We start from the raw sequence: 22,285 nt of genomic DNA, 5'->3' as shown, positions 1-22,285 counted from the left end.
ACTCAGATCAGCGCGCTAATCAGCATTATGTGTAGAATATTTGCATATGCTTTATATGACCTGAGTGAGCATCGTAAACATTTTGACATAACCATTATATCCATTATTATTATCATCCTCATATAACAACAATTTATTATTTCTTTTCAGCTTTGAGATGGACTGCATACTACATTGTTAAATATTAAAAACCTGTCTGATTTTTCAATGCCAACTGATAAAGAATAAGTTTTATAATGTGTAAGATCAGAGTACCATTATTATCGATCATTTTTAAAAATTTTAAACAATTTTAAAATATTTGCGTTAGTTATAGAAAGTAAAAAATATTTTTTTTAATTCAAGCCTAAGTTTTACTTTTATTTAGTATACTCAAATGCTTTGAGAGATTCGAATACCTCGAATACTTGAACTCTGAACTCTGAACAATGTAGTATCATTCTGTTTGGTATGAGCTAAAGCTTTGTTAAAATATTACAACAACATTTAAAGTAAATATACTATATAGTAAATATTAAATAAATATGCACTCAAATCTACAATAATTCCGTAATTAGTATTTAACATGTTTCATAGGGATTACGTTTTGCGCTCTTTTAATTAACAGCAGACATTATGTTAAGCAGCTGCTAGCCGAAGGCAATCTGTTACACACAATTATGGCACTAATAGTCCGATAAAAAAGAGCTTAAAGCTATTCAACTCGACATTATCCCAACTCAAATACTAATAGTTTCGAGCGTCTCCCTATATTCTCGTACACTTTAAGCTCACAGTTGGGCCTTGTCGTTATGCCGTGGCTTTACTGTAACTGCTTTTCGTATTAGCTTTTGATTTGGATAGTGGCTTTAGTTAAATGCCAAGCAACTCGGCTGTGGCACGTGCCCAACGTGCCCGGCGTGCTCTTTGAGCGCTTTTTAAAGACATTGGCAGCGTTAACGCTGCGAGAGCAGCCAGAAAGCAGCCAGCAAGCAGCAGGACCAAAAACTAGTCGCTGTGACAGGCATATTAAAAAGGACACAGTCACACATCGTGCCTAGCCATGACGTGCCAAAAAACTAAGTAGTGTCAGTGCAGCCATCAAAGGGCATGCCATGAAATAGCGTCTACCTCATAAGCTCTGCACGCGCTTAGACAGGCACTACACGTACAGGTGTGTGGGCAGACCCTACTCCTCGCCCCTTCCGACTCTAGGGCCCTAGTGCTCACCTGGCCGCCTCCTCCTCAAATAGGCAGTTGGCATTACATGCCTTTTGTGTTGCCAGCACGCTTGGCCTGCCAAAGAGATTGGCTCGGGGCTGTGTTCACTTCAATATGTATGTGTATGTGTGTGTGTGTCTCTCTTTGTGTGTGTGTGTGTGTGCGTGTGTAGATTGCAGATGGTTAACCCAAACCCCCTGCATTTGTGCCAGCCTCAACATAGTGGAAACCCAAACAACACATTGCTCTTAGTACAAGTTGTTTTAGGGTAAGTGATGGGCGTGGCCAGGCTCAATTGTTAGCGATATACTTACACACGAATATATACATACTTACTTAGCTGTCGCCCCCATTTGCCCATTTTCCGTTTTACCATTTCCATTTCACAAATGCATTTCCATGGTTTTTGAATGTTATGCACGGACGTTTATTGAAATCGTTTTTCTTTTTCTTTCATTCTTCAAATTTGAAATCATAAGTGGAACTTAAAACTAATGCGAAATGCTTAAGTATATTACAAAACTTTTATTTTTCGTTCGTTCGGTTTGTTTCATTTGTAGACCTGCCGGAAGAGTAAAACCAAATGTCGTCGGGCTCCTTTCGGAAAAGTACTGCAGTGCACGGTTGGGTTTGCGACATGACATGTCGTCGTTAACATTAGTTAAATACAATAGATTCGAGTTTACTAGCACTACGGTCTTAGACATACATATACATACACATATAAATACATTTACATAGATATTCCATAATATATATATATATTTATATATTTTTTTTCTGCTGTTTATAAACGACAAAGTGACCCGAAGAACTCGTATATGCCTAGCCTAGGTTGGTGTACTATATGTTTGTATGGATCCTTTTATATCTCTTTAGCTATGTATCTATATAATGTTAAGTTATGCAAGTGCTTTGCGTGAGAGCTCTGCAGAAGGAGCTTTAACTGGGGTCTCTTCAGGGGGGACTTTACGTTGAACTACTACGTTTCTTGCATTGAAATGTCACATGTTTTCCTTTCATTCGTAACATACTATCCTAGAGACTAATTATAGATGGGGCAGCTATCAATAGAAGTTTCCTGTGATCTGCTCGGTCGACTACCACCCACATCATACATAAATAAGTAACTATTTATTGTGGGGGACAACAGTAGGCCCACACTCGTATCTATATCTCCCAAATTGGCGTTTACTTAGGCGCCCCTTAAGCGCTATAATTTAAATATGTCTTTGGAAACAGAGTTGCGGACGTCGTTTGCTGTGAAATCTTGCGACGTCGCCTCTTGTTGTATTTACAAGTCTTTGTATGCTTCATTACCGCAGGTTAAACATATCTGGTTATCTGAGTATGGAACTCCGATAGGCAAATCTGAAGCTGGCTGAACGAGGGACGCTCGGCGGGCATGGAGGCCCAGCAGTAGGCCATAATAGTGAAGCTGTAATTAGCAGAGCAGAAACGAAAGACATTGAGTTTGCGTCTCACCTCGCAATATTTCCCCCACCGAATACTTACAGTTCGTCGGGACAGTTGAAGGGCTGTGCCAGCCTGTAGCCGTCCTTTAGATAATGCTCCATTTCATAGGGATCGATCTCGGCATAGGGCAGCTTGCCCAACGTGCACATCTCCCACATGAGCACACCAAAGGACCAGACGTCGCTGCCCTCGTTGTAGTGCGACTTCTGCAATGCCTCGAGCGACAACCACTTGATGGGTCGGTACTCCCCGTCGCCCAGGCAATTGTAGTCGCCAGCGAAGAGGTCACGGCTGAGAGCGCTGTCAGTTAACTTGACGCGCAACTGATCGTCAATGCTGGAGGAAGCAGAGGTCAAAGAGCAGAGGGTTGAAAATGGTCGATTAGACATTAGGATTACAAATGGCAAACACCAAATCGGCGATTAGGTCGCTCTACCAGGCATATGCTGAATGTTGATGAGGGCTTAGCTCTACTTACACACAGTTCCGGGCCGCAATGTCCTTGTGAATAACGCCGTGGTTGTGTAAATGCTCCATGGCCATGGCCAGCTGGGAAGCCATTAGCACCGTCTGTATGGTGGTCACGCTTCGGGCATACGACGGATCCTGCAGGAAGGTCTTCAAATTACGAACGCTGCCCGTGGCGGCATACAGCACAAAGGGTGTGGCATAGTCTTCGATGGAAATGCCAAGCACGGCCATTACGTTGGGATGAGTTGCCTCGTAGAGCATCATGGACTCCTGGAGCAGTAGATTTACTTGGAGCTGGCTTGCATGCTGCGCCACAGTCTTGACCAGAACCTCCTGACAGTCGTTGTAAGTGCCGCGATAGATACGCCCAAAGTTGCCCTCTTGGACGAGGCAGGAGAGGCGCACGCGGCATTTTTGGACTGTCAACTCTTGGAGACGGCGGTTGAACTCCTCAGGCTCATGCTCATATTCGCGAAAGGGCCGCGTCAGTGTCGCGTATGTGGGTGTTATGGTCGAAGGGCAGACATAGATCGAGTTGTGAGCAGTGGACGAGATAGTGGGCAGGCGCTGGAAGCTGGAGGTCTTGATCAGATGGACACCGTTTGAGGGATGACGTTTCGATGGACCCTTCGCGCAGTAGGCAATCAGAATGAGTGTAGAGACGAGCACCAGGGCCAAAATGCCGCCCACTATCAAGGTGATGAGTCCGCTAGTGGGTGGCACTAAAGTCTCCCGCAACAGTGGATCGTATTCGTTGTTCGCACCCGCTCCCGCTGACCCGGCACCGCGTCCCACAACCACCGTTGGTTCTGTCACCAGCACACGGTGTCGCTCCGTCGGCTTGCCATGCTCCACATTGGTTGGCAAGTGGCCGTCGGATATGATGTGCTCTGCAGTGTCCTCGTTGTGTTCCGTGTAGTGGATGTCATCGTGCCCGCTCAGATCCGGATGCAGCGGCTCCTCGTCATCGTATTCCTCGCGTGCATCGTTCGGCTCGTCTTTCAAGCAAATTTTCTTCCGTTTAAAGATGAGATTCGTATTGTTGTTGGTCGCCCGGTCCAGTATAACCTCCACGCTGATGGTAACGGTTACCTCGGCGGCCCGTGTGCCCGAACACTTGAGACTGACGCCCCACGTCTGCGGCTCCTGCGGCACATTACCGATGCGCGAGATGTTCAGCAGTGGGCGTGGCAGCACACCCACATCCGATGTGGCCACATTGATGCTGTAGGGTAGAGGATGCTCAACGAGCGACTGCCACGTGAAGGTAACATCGCTGATGTTCGCCGGCACCGGCACCGCAAAATTCAGGGCATAGTCATTGATGGCTCCCTCCCGCACATAGTAGAGCTCCGCGGAAACGCCTGCAAGAGTAAGGGAAGACAAAAAACTTAGATGCATGTACGAAACGGCTGCTTACACGGCATCCCGAACTCGGCCCAACCCAGCAACGCTGAGAAAATTAATGATACGCTCGGTGACCCAATCGAAGCTGGGCAACTTTTGGCCAGTCACTCGACTCGGCTGCACAATCAATCACCAGGGATAACAGTTTTCTTTACTTTGTCAAATTGATTTTCTTCAAGGAAGGAATGGAAGAGCTGCTGCCTGCCTGCCGGCTGATGGCTGGCTGCCTGCTGCCACTAGACTCTGCATTATCTGTCCACTTAGACACTTCGGTGACATATTGAACGAGTTAAATAGCTGAACCCCCCGGCAGCAACAGCGCCAAATGCCAGGCAATTTCTTATTGCTTTCTCCCCACCCAAAAATCAATCAAAGACGACAAACAAGTTGGCCAGAAACGAAGACTTTCGTCGTAAAGGGGTAGAGCTGGAAAGGCTTAATATCCCACTGAAGCAATATTAAATGGAATTCAAATATTTGTGTGCTTCAATCTGGGTTTAGTTTTCTAATGTAAAAGTAAATTAAATTCTTTTTTTTAATCATATAAAATACATTTGTATATAGATTTTTATCTCTTATATCTGGATTTAGTTTATGGCTTAGTTTTCAATGTTTAAATTGTTCAACAGTTTTGTATTTCATTATTTTACACTAGTTATGCTTGAGATTCATCTGCCTAACATTTATGTTACTTAACAGCTTCCATTAACATTTATTATGCATGTGAGGAAGCTCTTAAGCAACAGATTCTAAGCATAAATTTAATTTAAATTTACATTTTCTTATACAAATTTTAACATATTTAAAATTAATTAAATATACAAAATTAATTAACATATGTATGTTACTTTTAACAGACTTCGTATATACTTTTATGGCATATGCTTCAGTTGGAGCGCATAACATTTGCATGTCATGTTAATGACGCGCTCACATGTAAATTAACTGAGCTGTGGGCTGTGGGTATATCTACCCCATCTAAAGGCCTATCTAGGCACCTGTCCAGCTATCGCTTTCTGTGTCCATGTCTATGTATATACATATCTAATAGTTATGACAGCTCCGCTGATCGCTGCTCGCCCGCGCGTTGCCCTTTTTCAATTCATTTAATTAAATTAGCGGGAGCAACATGTGAAGGTTGTTCCTCCGGGCAAGGGCCTACAGCCGGCGCCTTCGCTGTTACCTGAGCTGGCTGCACTTGCCACTTGCCACATGCCGCCGGGCACTTGCCGCTCTGGTGTCGGCTCAATAAATCAATCAAAATTATAAAATGCGACTCGGACAAAACAGAGAGCGGGACCCTTCGCTTGCTGCGCGCGGACTGTGCACGCGACGTTCTGTTCGTGGGCGTGTCCCGGGGGCAGGTTAAATGTTTATGCTTAATTAATGTTGATGTTGTTGCTGTTGCCGTTGCCGTTGTTGCTGCTGCTGCACATATGTTGCATGCCTCAGTGTGTTCACGGAGCCGCGGCTAGCCGCAGCGCGGCCTGTTTATTTTAGATTTTATCGCAGTCGACGTCGCAGTTACATTTTATACTTGTACATTTTATTTTAATTTATGCCACTTATGCGTCCACCGACTGTACCTATGCCTCAGCATACATATATACATACATATACATATACATATACATATCGTACTAATTAGTGAAGCAAGCCCAGCTACGTTCTAGTTGCCGTTCCCATTCCCAATCCCGTTCCCGTTCTCGTTCCCGCTCCCTCTCCCTTTCCACGCACGCTTCGTTTGCACTTTGAAAATGTAATTAGTGAAAGCGGCTGCTGGTGGACCACGCCGTGATGCGTGTGCATGTATACGTGTGCCTGTTTGTGTGTGTGTGGGTGCAGAAATGTGACGTATTGCAGATATGAATACTGTGCCGCATAATGAACCAAGGCAGATAGCAAAGTTGTGATAGCGCCCAAAGGGTTAATGGGCCCCAGACATGTAACCTGGCAGCCACGTTTAATGAAGAGCGAAATACAAAAATTGTTGCTTAAATTTGTCGCATTAAAGTTGCTTCCTCTCACCCTCCCCCTCCCCCTCCCCCTCCGCCTGCCGTACGCAATTAAAATTCCACAGACATCAAAACTTTCGCATACCCCACGCACCCCAATTATAGACAAATAATAGCAAATTATTCGCCAGAACCCTCGAACCAACTCGCTTTGCATCTCAAGTGCCGGGCGCGCTAATTAGAGTTGATTGCTGAGCAAATGAAGTCAGTGCCCCAAACTCCTCAAGTACTCCGACAATAGGCAATACCTGAGCGCTCTTCTCTCTTTCAATTTCCCCCTTTGTCTTTTCTCCCTGTCACCTAAAGAAAATCGATTTTCCTTATCCAAGCAAGACACCCTCACTCTCGACTCCTGCCAGCAACTTCGTCAAGCGCCGCTGACATAAATATCTGCCACAAAAAGTAAAAGTTGCCCCAAAAAAGCGCAAAAGATGCTGTGAAAATATGCTTAAAGAGCTACAAATTGCCAAAGCATGAAGAGCAAAGCAGAGGCCGAAAGAGAATGGAGTGCAGAGATAGTAGATAGGAGTAATGTGTGCCATGATGTTGATAAGGTGCTATGCAAAATCGACAACCAAAAGGAGCCCGCAAGGGGGAGAGTGTGAATAGCTTGTTCAAGTATCAATGAGCTGATATGGCTACGAACTCTACCAAACGAGTTTCTTAAAGTTCTATGAGCTTTGATTTATAGTATGAAAACTCTTGAGGGCTTTAATGCGTAGGTTTGTGTTTTATCTTGTCCTTACTAGAGATATTTCGACTGTACCCAAAAACTAACCCTGATTACGTATTGATCATTCGAGTCTGAAATCCCTACAGTGAAAACTTTATACTTTAACGTTGCTCAAGACCCTTCAACCGTTATACATATTTTCACTTTTTCTTTTAGCTTCTTTAACTCTTTAAAACATGCTTAGCTATGCAACGAATTCTAAAAAAAAGAAAAAAAACATGAAGGCAAAAGCACAACGATTTGAATTCATGGCACGACATCTATTTAATTTCAATTACAACCCTAAAATACCAGAACAGACGCATAAACCAAAACTTTCTATGTGCCAAAGACGAGAAGAAAAGGAAAAAAATGAGAAAAAAGAGAAAAATAAAATAAAATGGCAATTTTTGCGCCCCAAATACGACGGGACCACGCATCCCTCCCATGGAACGCCAGTCCGGCGGGGCTTCAACCCTAATTTATGCAAAACCAAAAAGCTGAGCGAGATTTAAATGTATGTCTGAGCGAATGTATGTCTCGCCTACTCGCTAGTGGATATCGCTTTATGCTTTCTTAACATATTTTTTGCTTCCCCTATGCTAATGCAACGGACTCCATTCCGTCCGCCCACTATGCGTCATTTGGTCGCCGTCGCCGTCGCCGTTGTCGTCGGACTTCAGCCCGGGGATTTCGCAGGCCATAAATCCGAAATTGTCTTTTGACACATGAATATGTTGTGCATTAAACGCAGACGGAAGACTAGGCCACAGTCAGCGCCAGAGCCAGAGCCAGAGCCGGAGCCGGAGTCAGAGATATACATTACAGTGTCCGACTCCCACTCTGGGCGGCAGACGGCAGCCGACAGACATTTTTATTATTATCAATGTATGTACGAGTTTTTGTCTGGGGCTAGTCTCTGCCCTGCCTCCATCTCTGCCTCCGCTTCTGCCTCTGCCCGCGGCTGATGATGACATTGGTGACCACCGAGCTGAAGCTGATGCTGATTTAGGGCCTTTTTGGGGTTGCGTATGTGCTTGCAAGGGTTGCGTGTATGATCTCTCCCACCAGCCCCCATTCCACTCCATATCTCGGTCTGCGCAAAAAAGACAAACTTTTTATGAGCTGCAAATTTGAGTATGGGGAACGGGACAGGCAGGGCACATGCTAATGTCTTTAGCAAGGGGCAATCATAACTCAAGCAAATTCAATTTGTTCACATTTGATTCGGTCCGCAGCCAAGTCGTGCCACAGACGAGCTGGCTAAGCCAAAAGTCAAGAGCCAGATTTATGGAATGATAGAACGATGGGATGATGGAATGATGATGCGCTTGCAGCTGATTAAATCGCACCACTACAAAGTCAGCCCGCAGCTTCAGGTAACTCAGACAGACTTCAGTGGCCAAGCCATAGAAGGTCGGCTCTCATGCAACGAGAAGACAAGTCCCTGGTCCAGGCACAGGCCCAGGCAGAGGCAGAGACCGACGTCAGACGAAGGCGAGTCAGGGCAAGGCAATTTTTATGCCCAAATGGTCATGATTCGCTAGCTCGTTTGGGTTCCATGCTCGAATGCTTGGTTAGCAAGACGTTTCTCTGTCTGGCCAAACAACTTCACTTCAGCTCGCTGCCGTGAGGAGCGTCAGAGTGAAAGACAAACAAGCTAAAGGACATGTGAAGTGCACGATGCTCTCTGGCAACTTCATTGCCAGTCAGACTCTACGTGCAGCTCGCAACTCAAGCAACTCGCAACGTGCAACGTGCAACGCCAACGGTAGCTGCCAAGTATTTCTATTTGTATTTCATCGCCCTGGTCGAGCAGCTGCAATTTATTTGCCTCGGTCTTTCGGTCCCCGTCTCCTTCTCCTCTCTCCTGCCCCTGTCTCCTGTATCTGTGCCTTTGCTCTGTCCAAGTCGGCTGACGGTTGTTGCCTTCAGGCCAGACGCAATCAACGTCGCCAGCCCTCAACCCTTTCTGGCCGTCTTGCAGTTTATGTGTTTTCTTTTATATTATCACCTCAACGACTGCGACTGCGACTGCGACTGCGACTGCGACTGCGACTACGACTGCGGCTTCAGCTCCATCGATGATGCCGGCCTGGACCTCGGCCTGGCTATAAATTCAAGTTCATTGGGATGGAGCGGCCAGCGGGTGTTGCATAAATTATGATCTTGTAGATTTCTATGACAAACCATAAAAAAAGACATTACGTTTATGGTGATGTTGCCATGAACGAGCTGTAGTTGCGTTTTCAATTTAAAATGTAAATACAAACTACCCAGACGTCGGCACCCTCTGCCCGCCTCACGCCTCTACCGCCACACACGCACTCACATTTAAGGAGAGAGAACAATTCCTGGTAGAACTCGGCTGAGAGCATTGCTAATTAACGCTTTGAAAGGACCATTTAGGTCAAAGCACTCAGGCGGCACGATAAACGCATAATTAATCTAGCCGATTTCTGAAGTGCTTGCCTTTTAGTGCACACACACACATATATATATACATATATATATAAATCTCTTAAGGGTCCGGCCGAGCAGTCCCAACCAAAAGACGTGCAAATTATTAGCTCGTAAAAATCAGAGAGGTCCGAAATATAATGTGTTTATCGGAAAAAGTTAATGTGATTATTAGCCAAAAGTCCAGACTCGATTGCGTGAGACGACAGCCAGAGAGGCCCGAACACCTGACCATTGTGTGAGCCACCCACAGTCGTTCATCAGGTGGTGGCCGACTGTGATTGCGGGCCGAGTCGAGCTGAAAGCTGGCCATTAATTTGGCACCGGTGTAAAGTTTTCTTTCAATTTCGGGCAACGCTCTTGCGTGATGTAATGAAATTTTTATCACCTCTGGACGCAATCCCAGACAGAGCTAGCGGGTTCTCAAATCGTGTCTAGGCGCTGCCATCAAATTTATGGATAGCCATAAAGCCTGGCCCGGCTTGCAGCAGGTGCAGGCGCTGGGGTGGTGTGGTGTGGTGTGGTGTGGTGTGGGGTGGTCCGCTGGTGCGGTTTAGAGTGGCCCAGTTAGTTGAGTTTTGTTGCGGCTTTGGCTGCTTGGGTCAGCTTGTAATGTGCCCTGTGGTTTGATTTGCATGCGCCTCTGTGGTCAAAGCCCAAGCAGCCTAGTTGTTCGACGGCCTAACGGCCTGACGGACGGGCAGACAGGCGGACGGACTGACTGCCTGGGTGGCCCAGACCGAACATGGCCCAACGCAACCCAAAGCGGAGCAGCACAGTCGGGTCGGGCCGTTAAAAGACATTCTGTGGCAAAGTTGCAGATGTGCGTGAGTTTGTGTACGCGTTAAGTAAACAAGAACTTCCTGTGCCGAATTTTCGGGCCAAGAGCTGGAATTTATGAACACTTTTGACATGGCCGAACAACAGAGAGCTGCGAGACGATTCTGCCAGCGACACTAGCCAGAGGGAGCACAGCGCAAATTGTTCAAGCCAACACCTCCGGGGCCATAGTCCAATACAAACAAACAAACGGCAACATCAACAACAACAACACACACACACACACAGAGAGAGTTTTCAATAGCACCCCCGGGATGGCGTAATTTATGACTCTGACCGAGTGAGCAGCGCTTCGTATTGACTTTTTCGGCCAGCCGAGAAGGCAACGCAGTTGCTCGCCAGCTGCTCATGCTTGTGCTAACAATAAGTGCTACTACGTTGCCCATTACCCGTCCCAGGCCGAGGACCAGGCCCAAGTCCCAGTTGAGTCCCTCTCACACAATCCCATTTCCCTGTCCCTGTGGCAGTTCCAGGTCTCCACAACAAAATGTAAGAGAGATTAGCATGGATGCATTGGTCTCTACATGTACATGAATCTATATGAGTGAGTATGTGTGTGTGTGTGTGTCCGTGTGTGCGGGTGTAGGCGAGGCCACTGAAGTGGACGCATTGCCTCCTCAAACTCTGCTGTCCGCTGCTGTTTGTTGAAAAGTTTTTGGCTTTGTTTATGACAACGTATTTTATTTTTTTCTTATTTTGCTTATGGGTCAAAAAAACACACACACACATGGCCATAAGTTTGTATATATGCATGCATGTTTTTTGGCTTTGGTTTTTATCGGGTGTTTACGTTGAAAAGTAGTTAAGGGGTTTATCATCTTGTAAACGTGACGAAGCGAAAACTTTTTGAAGAGGACCACCCACAAAACAAGCCAGAACAGAAGCAGCTCGAGGTAGAGCTGAGGGCGGGCTGCACGTTGTATTAGTTTGGTCCATGGCATAACTTAATGACTTCAAAACAACACCTAATTCGAAACAGGGCAGAGTTGGCCCACAATGTGCTGCAAGCCTCGTCAGAGCAAGCAACCACAGGTCAGGCATTACCCCAGCCAATTAGCAGCATATAAAAATAGATAGATAGTATAGATAGTCACATCTGAGACTAAAGTAACAACGGAAATTCATAACATTTAATTTTAATCGTAGTAATTAGTGGAGAACACACTCAATCTTAGTCATGTAGTATATGTACTTCATATTCAATTTTCTTTTATTTTTTACAGCAGATTCAATTGAAATATTCAAAACATATTTGTATTCTTGTTTCAGTTTGAATCCTCTTTGCATAAATTTGACTGAATGTGGTTTCAGCTTATGCCTGAATACGAATTCCGCTTTGAGTCTGAACTCCTTTCCTATCTTTATTCAGTCAGCTTCATTATTTATAAGTTCTCGCATTTTGTGGTGCTCGAATTCATTTATTCGCTGTGCTTATCCGCATTTAAATATGTTAATGATAATGTTGCTAATATTCTCACACCCAACTCAACGACCCACTCAACGCCATTAGTCTGTCCAAATAGATGTCTATAAAACACAAACACGCACACACACTCGCACACACATTTCACGGTATTTGTTGGCCTGGCAGGGGCTCACAAAAAGATGAGAATTGATAATAAACGGAGCGAGGCGGCAAATGAATGTACGGCGGCAAATGAATGTCGAGTGAATGCGCTATGAAGAGGCCAGAACGAATCGCATTTGCCATGGAACGAATTGGCTAAGCCCAGGCGCTATGTTTCGCCGGCAAATGAAATTAATGCGAATATGTTTTTAAATACACAGATATATGTATGTATGCAGTTGCTCAAGTGTGCACTGAGCGCTTAATTAAAGTTAAAACGGCCCGCCGAATAATCAGGACTCGTCTCGGCATTACTTGTTGCCACATAATTGCGCCTCGACTCGACTCGACTCGACTCGATTCCAGCCCCTGTCCCGATTGCGATCCTCCTGCTTGATGTGCCATGTGCGCGTTTTATCACGCGTGACAGGGAAATTACCGCAGACGGAGCGGCCCCCAGGCCACGGCGCTGTCATCAGTCAGTTTTCCAGTCAGTCAGTCAGTCAGTCAGTCAATCAGTCACTCGGTGTGATTGAAAGCATGAATTACATGCCGCGTTGAGTCTTACTCAAAGGCCAAGCACGCATTTGATATTTTGATTAGCGCGCAATTCAACAAAACATTTCGCATATGTCTGCCGACAGTTGTTCCTTATCAACGATGGAGGAAATGGAGAAATGGGGATTGGGGGAATCGAAAATGGGTGCCATCTCGGAAGTGGGTCAAGCCAAAATAAACAATTATAGATTAGATCATGAAAATCTATGGAACTCTAGATTACCCACCCCATGACTCATGTTCCCCTGGTGCTCAGCTATTCTCAAAACAATTTTTATTTAGAATATATTTTCTTTAATCTCTATTATTGGCTTATCGGACGCCTCGAGTACAATGCTCCAAGTTTTTAATTACTCAATATTTAATCAGCCGCGAAGCCCCCCTGAGCTCCCGTTCAAGTGCTCCCTCTCCGAAATATTACTTAAGGCTGCGTGGGAAGCTGTTCGAGGGTTGCTCGAGTGCAATGGAACACCGAGTCCAAGGCTGCGGGCGTGTGAAAATTTCCAATATGTTGCAATTGGTAATATATCTATAAGTATATACTTATTATAGCCGAGGGAGAAAGTTATAGATGATGAGCAAAAGTGAATGGAAGCGACAGAGATAGACAGAGAGAGAGAGAGAGAAACATGGACAAATAGAGCGAATGAACTGGGGCAAAATTATTGCGCTTGTTTTTCAAACAAGTTTCCAATGTTTTCTTATGTAATTGAACGAAAAGTAATTAAAATTCTTAGAAAATGGGGCGCAAAATGGGACATTGAAACCCAACTGCTCCAGTTCCATGAGGCATAGACATTTGTAGATGTTCCATGAGTAGAAATACCCAAGACTTAGTAGGAATTTATAAAGAGAATAAAGGGTATATAAATATTGGTTCTTCTTCGTCTCCTCCAAGTCCTGCTTAACCTCGTTGAGCTAAAGCTAATATGGATGTTATGTATCCTATAACGTAACGTAATCAACATCTTAAGCCTAAACAGTTTGGGGAATTTAGCGAACGGTTCAGATGCAGCTACCCCTTTGTGGGCTGCATCCGCATATCCGATTCCCACAATCAATTCGAAATCAAATGGCCGACAAACACGCGTCCTTCATCCGTTCGTTTTTTATGTGAGTCAAACAAACAGCAATGAAAAAATTAAATACGAAATAATAAAAAATAATTTACGGTCTCATTAAGAGTATGAGAGGCAGATAAAGAGCGAGAGAGAGAGAGAGGGTGAGTGAGGCGCCCGCTTGGAATTCGCTCGGCAATAAAAATATGAGACGACATCAGCATAGACTGCGACTGCGACGGCGACTGCGACTGCGACAGAGACTAAAGCAGTAGCTTAAGGGTCGGCAGTCGCGGTCCACCCTCGGGTGGCGTTTCAAATGAAGCCCTCAACAGCGTGGCTAGCTGCTGAAAGTGAATGGCGGAGACTGGGGGCGGGGCTGGGCGGTGCGGTGCGGTGCGGAACGTGGTGGGGTGGCATTGCTGCGGCGTGCTCAAGTGCTGGCGGCTGCCTCGTGCGTTGCCGTCGCATCGTATTTCGCTTCCGGGCTTCGTTTGTTTGCATACGCAGCAGGACGAGCAGCGAGTGGGGAGAGAGAGAGAGAGAAGAGAGAGACCTAGCAGGACAAGCAAGCTGAAAAATATATATGGGAACGGGCAGAGGCACGGACAGGAGCACGGCACGGCAGCAAGCATAGGGCAGAGGCAGGGGAGGCAAGGGAACTGGCTCTGTGTTTGCATAGCGCATTTCTGGTCCATTAAGTAGCGATGTTGTTGTTGCTGCTGTTGCTATTCAATGTTGTTGTTGTTGATGTTGTTGTTCTTGTTGTTGTAAAGGTAGCTACCCCTCTGGCTGGCAGCGTTTGTCATTGTTGTGTGCGACTTTTCTCACTTTGCAGATGCAGCCGGAAGAGAGGCAGAGCGGCGGTGGGGGCAGGGGGAGGAACAGCATAAAGTCGTACAAGATACAAATGCTTCGAGCGCGGGCAGCACGCGTCACTTGCGTTGTTTATTTAGAAGTTAGTTGTTGCAGCTAAGCTGCAGATGCAACAGCCCCGACCACCTAATCACCGAGCAAGCAACCGAGCCACCGAGCCACCGAGCGAGCGGGCGAATTGTGGGAAAGCGTTTGCCTAAGCACAAGTTAATTACGCTAAATGGCAGACATGGCGAGGCTCTGGCTTATCCTGGAATGGCCCAAACGCGGATATTATTTGAAGCGGCATTTCCTAATGCAAATACCATGTACTTTATTATCTGTGGCATTAACATAATTTAAGCATTGCCACTGGCACAGTCCGAGGATTAGGCGGCTATAAATTTATGCGATATTATTTCGACTGCAAACGGGCAGTTGCGCAATTTATCTTTAGAGCCCCATCCCAGTCCCAGTCCCCGTCGTTCGAAACTGGGCAATATCAAAATTTGGGCATCTATTCATAGCCACAGTTGCCACATCGTCATCGTTGTCAAGTAGGTGTCAGTGAGCATTTGACGACCCACATGTGCTGGCCATCAGAGACGCCAATTAAATCGCCTCATAATGGGCGCAGCAATTTGTCAGTGCCGTTAATTGTGCGAGCTGATGCAGCGATTATTACAAAATAAAAGAGAGAAAAACTCTATAAAAAATGATAGAAGCAAAATTTCCAAACAAGTCAATTGGGCATTGTGCAATCCATTCGCTTGGCTCTGGAAAGCGGAATTTCGCTTTGGGTGGCTTCTCCCACTTTGCTCGGTTTCCTTCGGCTTGATTTCCGTTTCGTGTCTAGAGGCTACCAATCATACCAACAGACAGGCCCCCACTTTTTATACAGAAACTAAAACATAAACAATTGAAACTGATTAAATTCATTTGATAACGAGGCGGAGCCCGAGTCTGGGGAACGCCACTTGAGATATGCGACTCGGTCTCTTGGGGGTGGTCTGCAACTGCAACTGTTCTATCCCTGCCATAATATATACAAATATACAAAATACACAATATACAAATATACACACACATATGTGTGCTTGTGTGCGTGTTGGAACTCATTAATTGCTAAGTGGAAATGTAAAATATGTTCCGCAACTGAATAAATTTTAATAAAACTCAACGTCAACGAGTTCCAAAAAAATATAAAAACGTCGGAACTCGAATTTCTGACTGCATTTGATATATAAATGAGGCTGTGTATCAAATTCGTCAATTACAAATAGTTCAATAATTCATTTATGCATTTAACATGAACAAAATTAGTCAAATAAATAAAAATTAATATTATTAAATACATATATTGGTATATATTTCTGTGAAGCATCAAGTGTTGAGAGAATAAATCAATTAATTTTTCGTAATACCCAAATTACAAATGTTTAAATAATGAAAATCAAATATTCTTAAACAAAAAAATATATATTTAAAAATCTAATTATCTAATATTCTTCGAATTCCGTTTTACAGCTATGAACAACCATACCAATTTTTTAACATATTCAGGGCATATTCCTAAAGCAATCAAATTAAAAATTATGCAAAACTAAATCAACTATTAACTAAAGTAAAATCATAGGCTCACCCAATTTCCAATCAAAAGATGAATAAGCACTTAAACTTAATGAAAAATTAATTGGCATAATAATAATAATGACAATTAATTATTAATTGCTCGTAAAAAAAGAAAAGTAGAATCCTAAATAATTTCGACAGGCTCTCTCAGTAGAGCAGAGTAAGATTACAATACATTACTTTAATCATTCTCAAATATTGACTGATTCTGCACATCTGATGAAAATCATAATTCTGTTATTTTATAACAGATAACAACAAAAATTAAACTTCAGGCAAACACCCAATACATAAAGCATTTACTTACGTTTATTGTAATCAATTCAGCATGTACGGTATGAGAGACTCAATTATAATTAATTGGACAAAATGGCATCAGATTTCGCCTATATTAAATTTAATCTAAGCTTATGCATGAAGATGCATTAGGGATGCAAATATGAATATAAATATGCGGATATTATTCAAAATATTAGAAAAATATATATATATTATATATATTATATTTCTATGGATTCAGCAAAAATCATATGTTAAATTTCTCTATTCAAATAGATTTCTCCTTAATTGCATTAATATGAATATATTTTATACTGAAATAAACAATAGATATTTCATAACTTAAAAAAAAAAAAGTAAATCTATATAATATTCTTATTCATATTTATTTAATGGCAACATAATAGGAAAAAACTTTTATTCCGACAAAAATCCAATTAAATGTACATATATATATGTATATGTATGTAGTTCCTAATATTTTAGTTTTAGCTATAATAAAATATTTCCCTAATTCTAATAAGTATTTTTAGCCAGGGTAAATGTAGTTGCTCAATCTTGATAAATTAAATAAATTAATCAATTCAATTATGCAAAGCATCCAAATAATTTATGCACCTTGATTATGTTATGAAGTAACAAAGTCTTTTGTTGTTGACATTATGTTGGCTTATGCATTATCCAATGCGTTATCCAATGCACACGTTAGAGATTTAGTTGTTGTTTTTGTTCATATTTTTGTCACAAGCGACAGCAACAACAACAACAACATCCGCAGAACATTTAGCGTTTTAATTAAGCGCAAATGGGCGTCGCTCCTTGTTGTTGTTGCTCTTGTTATTGTTGCTGTGGCTGATGCATTGGCTTAGCCCGTATATTTGGGCGTGTATTAATGGGCGTGGCCAGCAATCCATGACCGTTTGCTGAAGTGTGAACTGTTTACGCAACGAAGGGCCAATGACTTGCATGAAGATGAAGAGCCAGCAACAACAACAACAACAACAACAGCAACAGCAGCAGGAGGAGGACAATTGTGTTGTAGGTGGCTTTAGGTGGAATTGATGTTGCAAGCAATGCTGACGTTGACACGTGTGGCCGTCATGGCTAAGTGGCAACTGCACACACACACACACACACACACACACACACACACACAAAGGAAGAGAGAGCGAGAGCGATGTATACAGCTGACAAGTGGCAGGTCCCTAGCGGCCAAACCACCGAACCACCCTCGTAATTAAGCGCATTGAAATGCAACTGAGATTTTGCTTCGCCTACGCTTTAGCTGCATCATCGTTGCCCTCGCCCTCCCTCTTTCTCGTCCTCTCTCTATCTCTTTCTCTTTATATTGTGGCTGTGAAGCCGCCGTCGTCGTCGTCGTCGTCTGCGTCCCTCATTCATTTGCCAATTACGCACTCTCTGCAATAACTCTCGTCCGCTAGGCAGTCAGACATGCTAACGACATGCTCTAGAGTTGTTTATAATGTCGTCATCCCAACAGCAACAGCAGCAGCAGCAATGGCAATCGCAATTGCAACAACAGTTGCTGCCACAACGGCAACATGCCAAGCGGCGCCTCTCCGATTTCAAGTCTCCCGCCGCCTCCTGTTCCCCGCTCGCCCTCTATCGACTTGCATTTATTAATTATTCTGTGTGGCAAAGTCGTCTCAACCGAAAATTCGGCACGCACGTTGCGCATTTCTCGCCAAGATTTTCCCCGATGGGCTTAAAAGGCTTTCCGCTATTCACAGCTGTTGCTGTTGCTGTTGTTGTTGTCGTCGCTTTTCACTAATTGAGTTCACATTACTTGGCAAAATAAATGCGTTTTGTGTATTTTTAGCCAAATGTTTTGCCGTTTTATTAGCTAAACGTGAGTTGGCAACATTTAACAAAAAAAATCTTTCAGTCTCCTGCTGCTCCTGCTGCTACTCCTGCTATTGCCTAGTTGGGATTGTCAATCGCTCGCAGATGGGTTGAGATTAGAGCTCTTGATACACTGCCTTACATGACTTGCGATTCCCAAATGGCATGATGATGGTATATGCAGAGATCCAGACAGGGCACTCAGCTCGAGCATCAAGTGACCCATGAAGCGTGTTCGATTATAAAAGGACTTTCGATATTCTTATTTATATATTTATTCCATTTTAAGGTCTACTGCATTTTGATTACGTGTTGCTTTACTATGCCAACATATGCATTATGAATATATATTTTATTTACTCTGCAAGCAATTCGTAGCACATTTCATCAATTTTATTTGCATAGCATATTGAGATCAAGTTTTTTGACCATTTTCTTTAGAAATTTCAGCGACGGGTTGCTCAGTGCTACATACGCAACACTGAGCTGGCGACAAATAATTTCTTGTTCCCTTGAACCGAGACGTATTAAACGATAAATTAACCAAATCTCTGTTTAAACTGTATTTCTTTCACTCACTAACGTTATTTGCTTGCTTGCAGCCTGCTTCAAAGAAGAACCCACACGAAAGACTTCTGATTTTTCTTTAATATAGAAACTATCCCTCAACTTAGCGTAATTTATTTATTTTTTGTTATTAATTTTTTTTTATCTGAAAAATATTACAAGTCTCTGCATAACAAAGCAAAATAAATTTTAATTTTATTAAAAATTTATATATTTATATACATATGTAAATACATATATGCTATAGAGCAAACGTTTCTCGACCTGTAGCTTCACTAGTTTAAGTCCATTCATAACAAATCCAATCAACACATTTGTTGTTCCAAATTAAAAGTGCAGTAGACATATTATTAGTTGGCCAATTAGCAAAGCCTCAATTATTTCTAATATAAATAATTACACAAATTGTACGACAATTTTTTTTTGGGCTCATACGTGTTTGTTCATACATGTTATAATTAAATATTTATTGACGTCAATATAACAATTTAGTCGGATTTAAATTTTGTGTATACCAAAATTTGATTTCAAATTATGCAATAGAAAAATATAGGAAAAATATATTTACATATAAACAAAAAAACAAAACAGAAAAAACATAAAAATAAAGTCGTTGAAAAAAAAAGTAAAGATTAGTTAAAGGAGTCCACAGATTGGGAAATATTTTATTTTAGAGCTACAGCCCAAGGATACTGATGTTGAATACTAATCAGAGCAGACTATATAAAATATGTTTTATATGATACATTCAATGAAACATAACAATGCCATAGGCTTAGAAATTGTCAAAGCTCAAATAAACTCTGCACTACAGAGGGGCCCATTGGCCCCATTGAGAAGATAACTCCTATGCTCTATATATTGGGTGATCACTAATTACGTGGCAGCCACAGTCTCTGCTCCCCACTGCAGGGAAGAGCATTTATTTATGCTCTGGTTGGCGGTGTGTCATTTAAGCTGCAAACCCATTAAAGATTCTACGTGTCGCTCATTCCGTTAACGAGCTGCCGCCGCACTGTGCCAGTCCCTGACATCGTTTATATGTGTATGTGTGAGTGTGTGTGTGTGTGTGTGTGTGTGTAGACTTTGGCCAGAGCTGCAATTTGGCTGTGAGCGTCCTTTAGCCCACTTCACCAATAGTAGTTGCTGCAGTTACCCAGCTCGCTCGGTCCGATCCACAAGCGTAAGCTAACGAGCACCAAATGCCGGAGCTGTCGTGTGTATGTGTGTGTGTGTGTTTTTTTTTTCTCTTTTTTTTCATGTGGTCTGACAATTTAATTGATGTACACGCATGCACACAAAGACAGCTCACACACACACACACACACACACATGGACTGTTGTATTGGAGTGAAGCTTTTGAACAAACCGCTAAAAAATGACACCTACCACGAGAGAGAGAAAGAGATAGAGGGGGGAGACTGAGAGGGCCGCCCGAAAAGGTAGCCAAAAGTAGGTCAGGCATGCAACCTGCTGTCAGCGCTGGATAATTGAAGGAGGGTGCCCAGCCACCACTCATCAATGGGGCAAGTTGCAATTGCAACGCAAAACGATAAACACAACAATAGCCACACACACACACACACAAACATACAGGCACACAGTAGGCGAATCGATTAGTGGCTTAAAATTTGACTTTGTTTGACACGCGGCTGACACAACTAATAAATTTCCATAGCATTTGATGGATCACCCGAGCTTGCCAATTGCCAGTGGGCGACCAGCACTGGCGATGCACTGCTGCAACCTGATTGATTGTCCGGCGCTCCGATAACCCGAGCAACACCACCAACCGAAATCCCCGAACATGAATTACGACGAGCAGCACACGGCGATAGCTGCCAGATAAGCGCCTGATTAGCACTCGCACTCGCGCTCCTTCAAATATTTACTCAGTTATTCAGAACTGACGCGATTTGTAGCCCGATCTCATGAGGAGAGAGAGAGGGAGGGACCAATATGCCACCTACACATACACACACACACACACATACATGAATATGTATGCAGGCAGCTACCATCAATCACTCGACCTGTTTGCATAGGCAGCCCAGTAAGCTGAGAGTTGTAAATTTTACAACATAATTTCTGATAATTCAACCATATCTTGCCCTATGCATGTGCTTTACGATTCCCCAACATAGATTTATTTATTTTATATACATGTATATGTGTATGAAAAGGGTTTTTACTGCAGTTTTTGGCAGCAGCTCGTAAAACACTTTTCGGTTTTTATGCGTTTTGTTTTCAGAAAGTAAAGTTTATCTTCGATATATAAATACTCGTATATAAATATAATCCTGTTGATTTGTGAGCTGACAACACATGAAGCAATGTGTTAATATGAAGGCACTCTAATAAAATTCCCCATTAAAAAATATTTAAAAAACATTTCTCAAATATTAATTAAAGAACAAAGCACAAAAAAAACTGATTAAACACTAGACTCTACCATTTAATTTATAATTCACTACAAACTAAAAACCAATTTTGATACGTAATTATTTAAAAGATAACTCAATTGAAAACAAATATTTTTCCAAATATTCCTATCAAATGAAAAAATGTATTTTAATTTCATTTAATACTCAAACCCAGTTTGCAGCGAAAAATTCGATGCTTCCAGCCATCAAAATGCGATTTAATTTCAAAATAGTTGAATCAACAAAATTTGCAGCTAATTGGTATTTGATAGACAATTAATTTCGCATTCATTAAATTAAAAACTATTCATATATCCGAAAGGAGGCAAATCAGGCAACTCACCGATTAGTCGTAGCACCTCGTGTAGATTCAGAAATATATTCAAATGCGTTTGGCCGCCGCTGAGCAGCGCCAGAAATAATCCGATTGTGAAGAGGCCTTTAAAGTTCTGCTCCATGGCTGGCATTGGCTTGGTAATCACACTTTAATTGTTTGAGTAATAATTGCTTGTTTATTGTTTACTTCGCTTCGATTGACACTGGCTAAACACTCGCCGAATTTCGCACAATTTTTGAATCTTAAAATATGGCGCGCATTTTGCTTTTGCAATATTTCACAGTGCGTTTTTGGCACTTCGCCTCGCGGAAGTTTCAGACGCGCATATTCCAATTGGAATTAACACCTAGACGTGCGTGGCTCTGCTGAAGAGCCGAGACAAATTTAATGCCCGTTGGGTTATTTGGTTTTCCGCGACCAATTTTCGTTGATGCGCGCACCGTGACGATTTTCCACAAACTGTCAACTGGATAAACAAAACAATGCTATTGCCGAAGTATCTTTCAGATAATTTTAACAGACTCTGTTATGGCCACGCTCTGTTATGTTAATCGACACGAGCCTA

The 22,285-nt window shown here is 42.9% G+C and overlaps 1 protein-coding gene across 1 annotated transcript; it reads right to left on the bottom strand.

Annotated features, from left to right (window-relative positions):
• Nucleotides 1-1,744: 1,744 nt before the first annotated feature.
• On the bottom strand, nucleotides 1,745-22,198 carry drl (derailed). Its single transcript, XM_030385859.2, has 4 exons — nucleotides 21,727-22,198; nucleotides 3,155-4,511; nucleotides 2,716-3,012; nucleotides 1,745-2,638 (listed from the first exon to the last, which is right to left on the bottom strand). Exons 1-4 carry the CDS (start codon nucleotides 21,848-21,850, stop codon nucleotides 2,527-2,529), a joined length of 1,890 nt encoding a protein of 629 aa, XP_030241719.1. The 5' UTR covers nucleotides 21,851-22,198; the 3' UTR covers nucleotides 1,745-2,526.
• Between the last annotated feature and the right edge of the window lie 87 nt (nucleotides 22,199-22,285).

This window comes from Drosophila navojoa, chromosome 3 (genome assembly GCF_054131105.1).
Source record: "Drosophila navojoa isolate 15081-1374.11 chromosome 3, UAZ_NAV_1.0, whole genome shotgun sequence".
NCBI lineage: Eukaryota > Metazoa > Arthropoda > Insecta > Diptera > Drosophilidae > Drosophila > Drosophila navojoa.
This window is presented reverse-complemented; position numbering and strand designations above follow the sequence as displayed.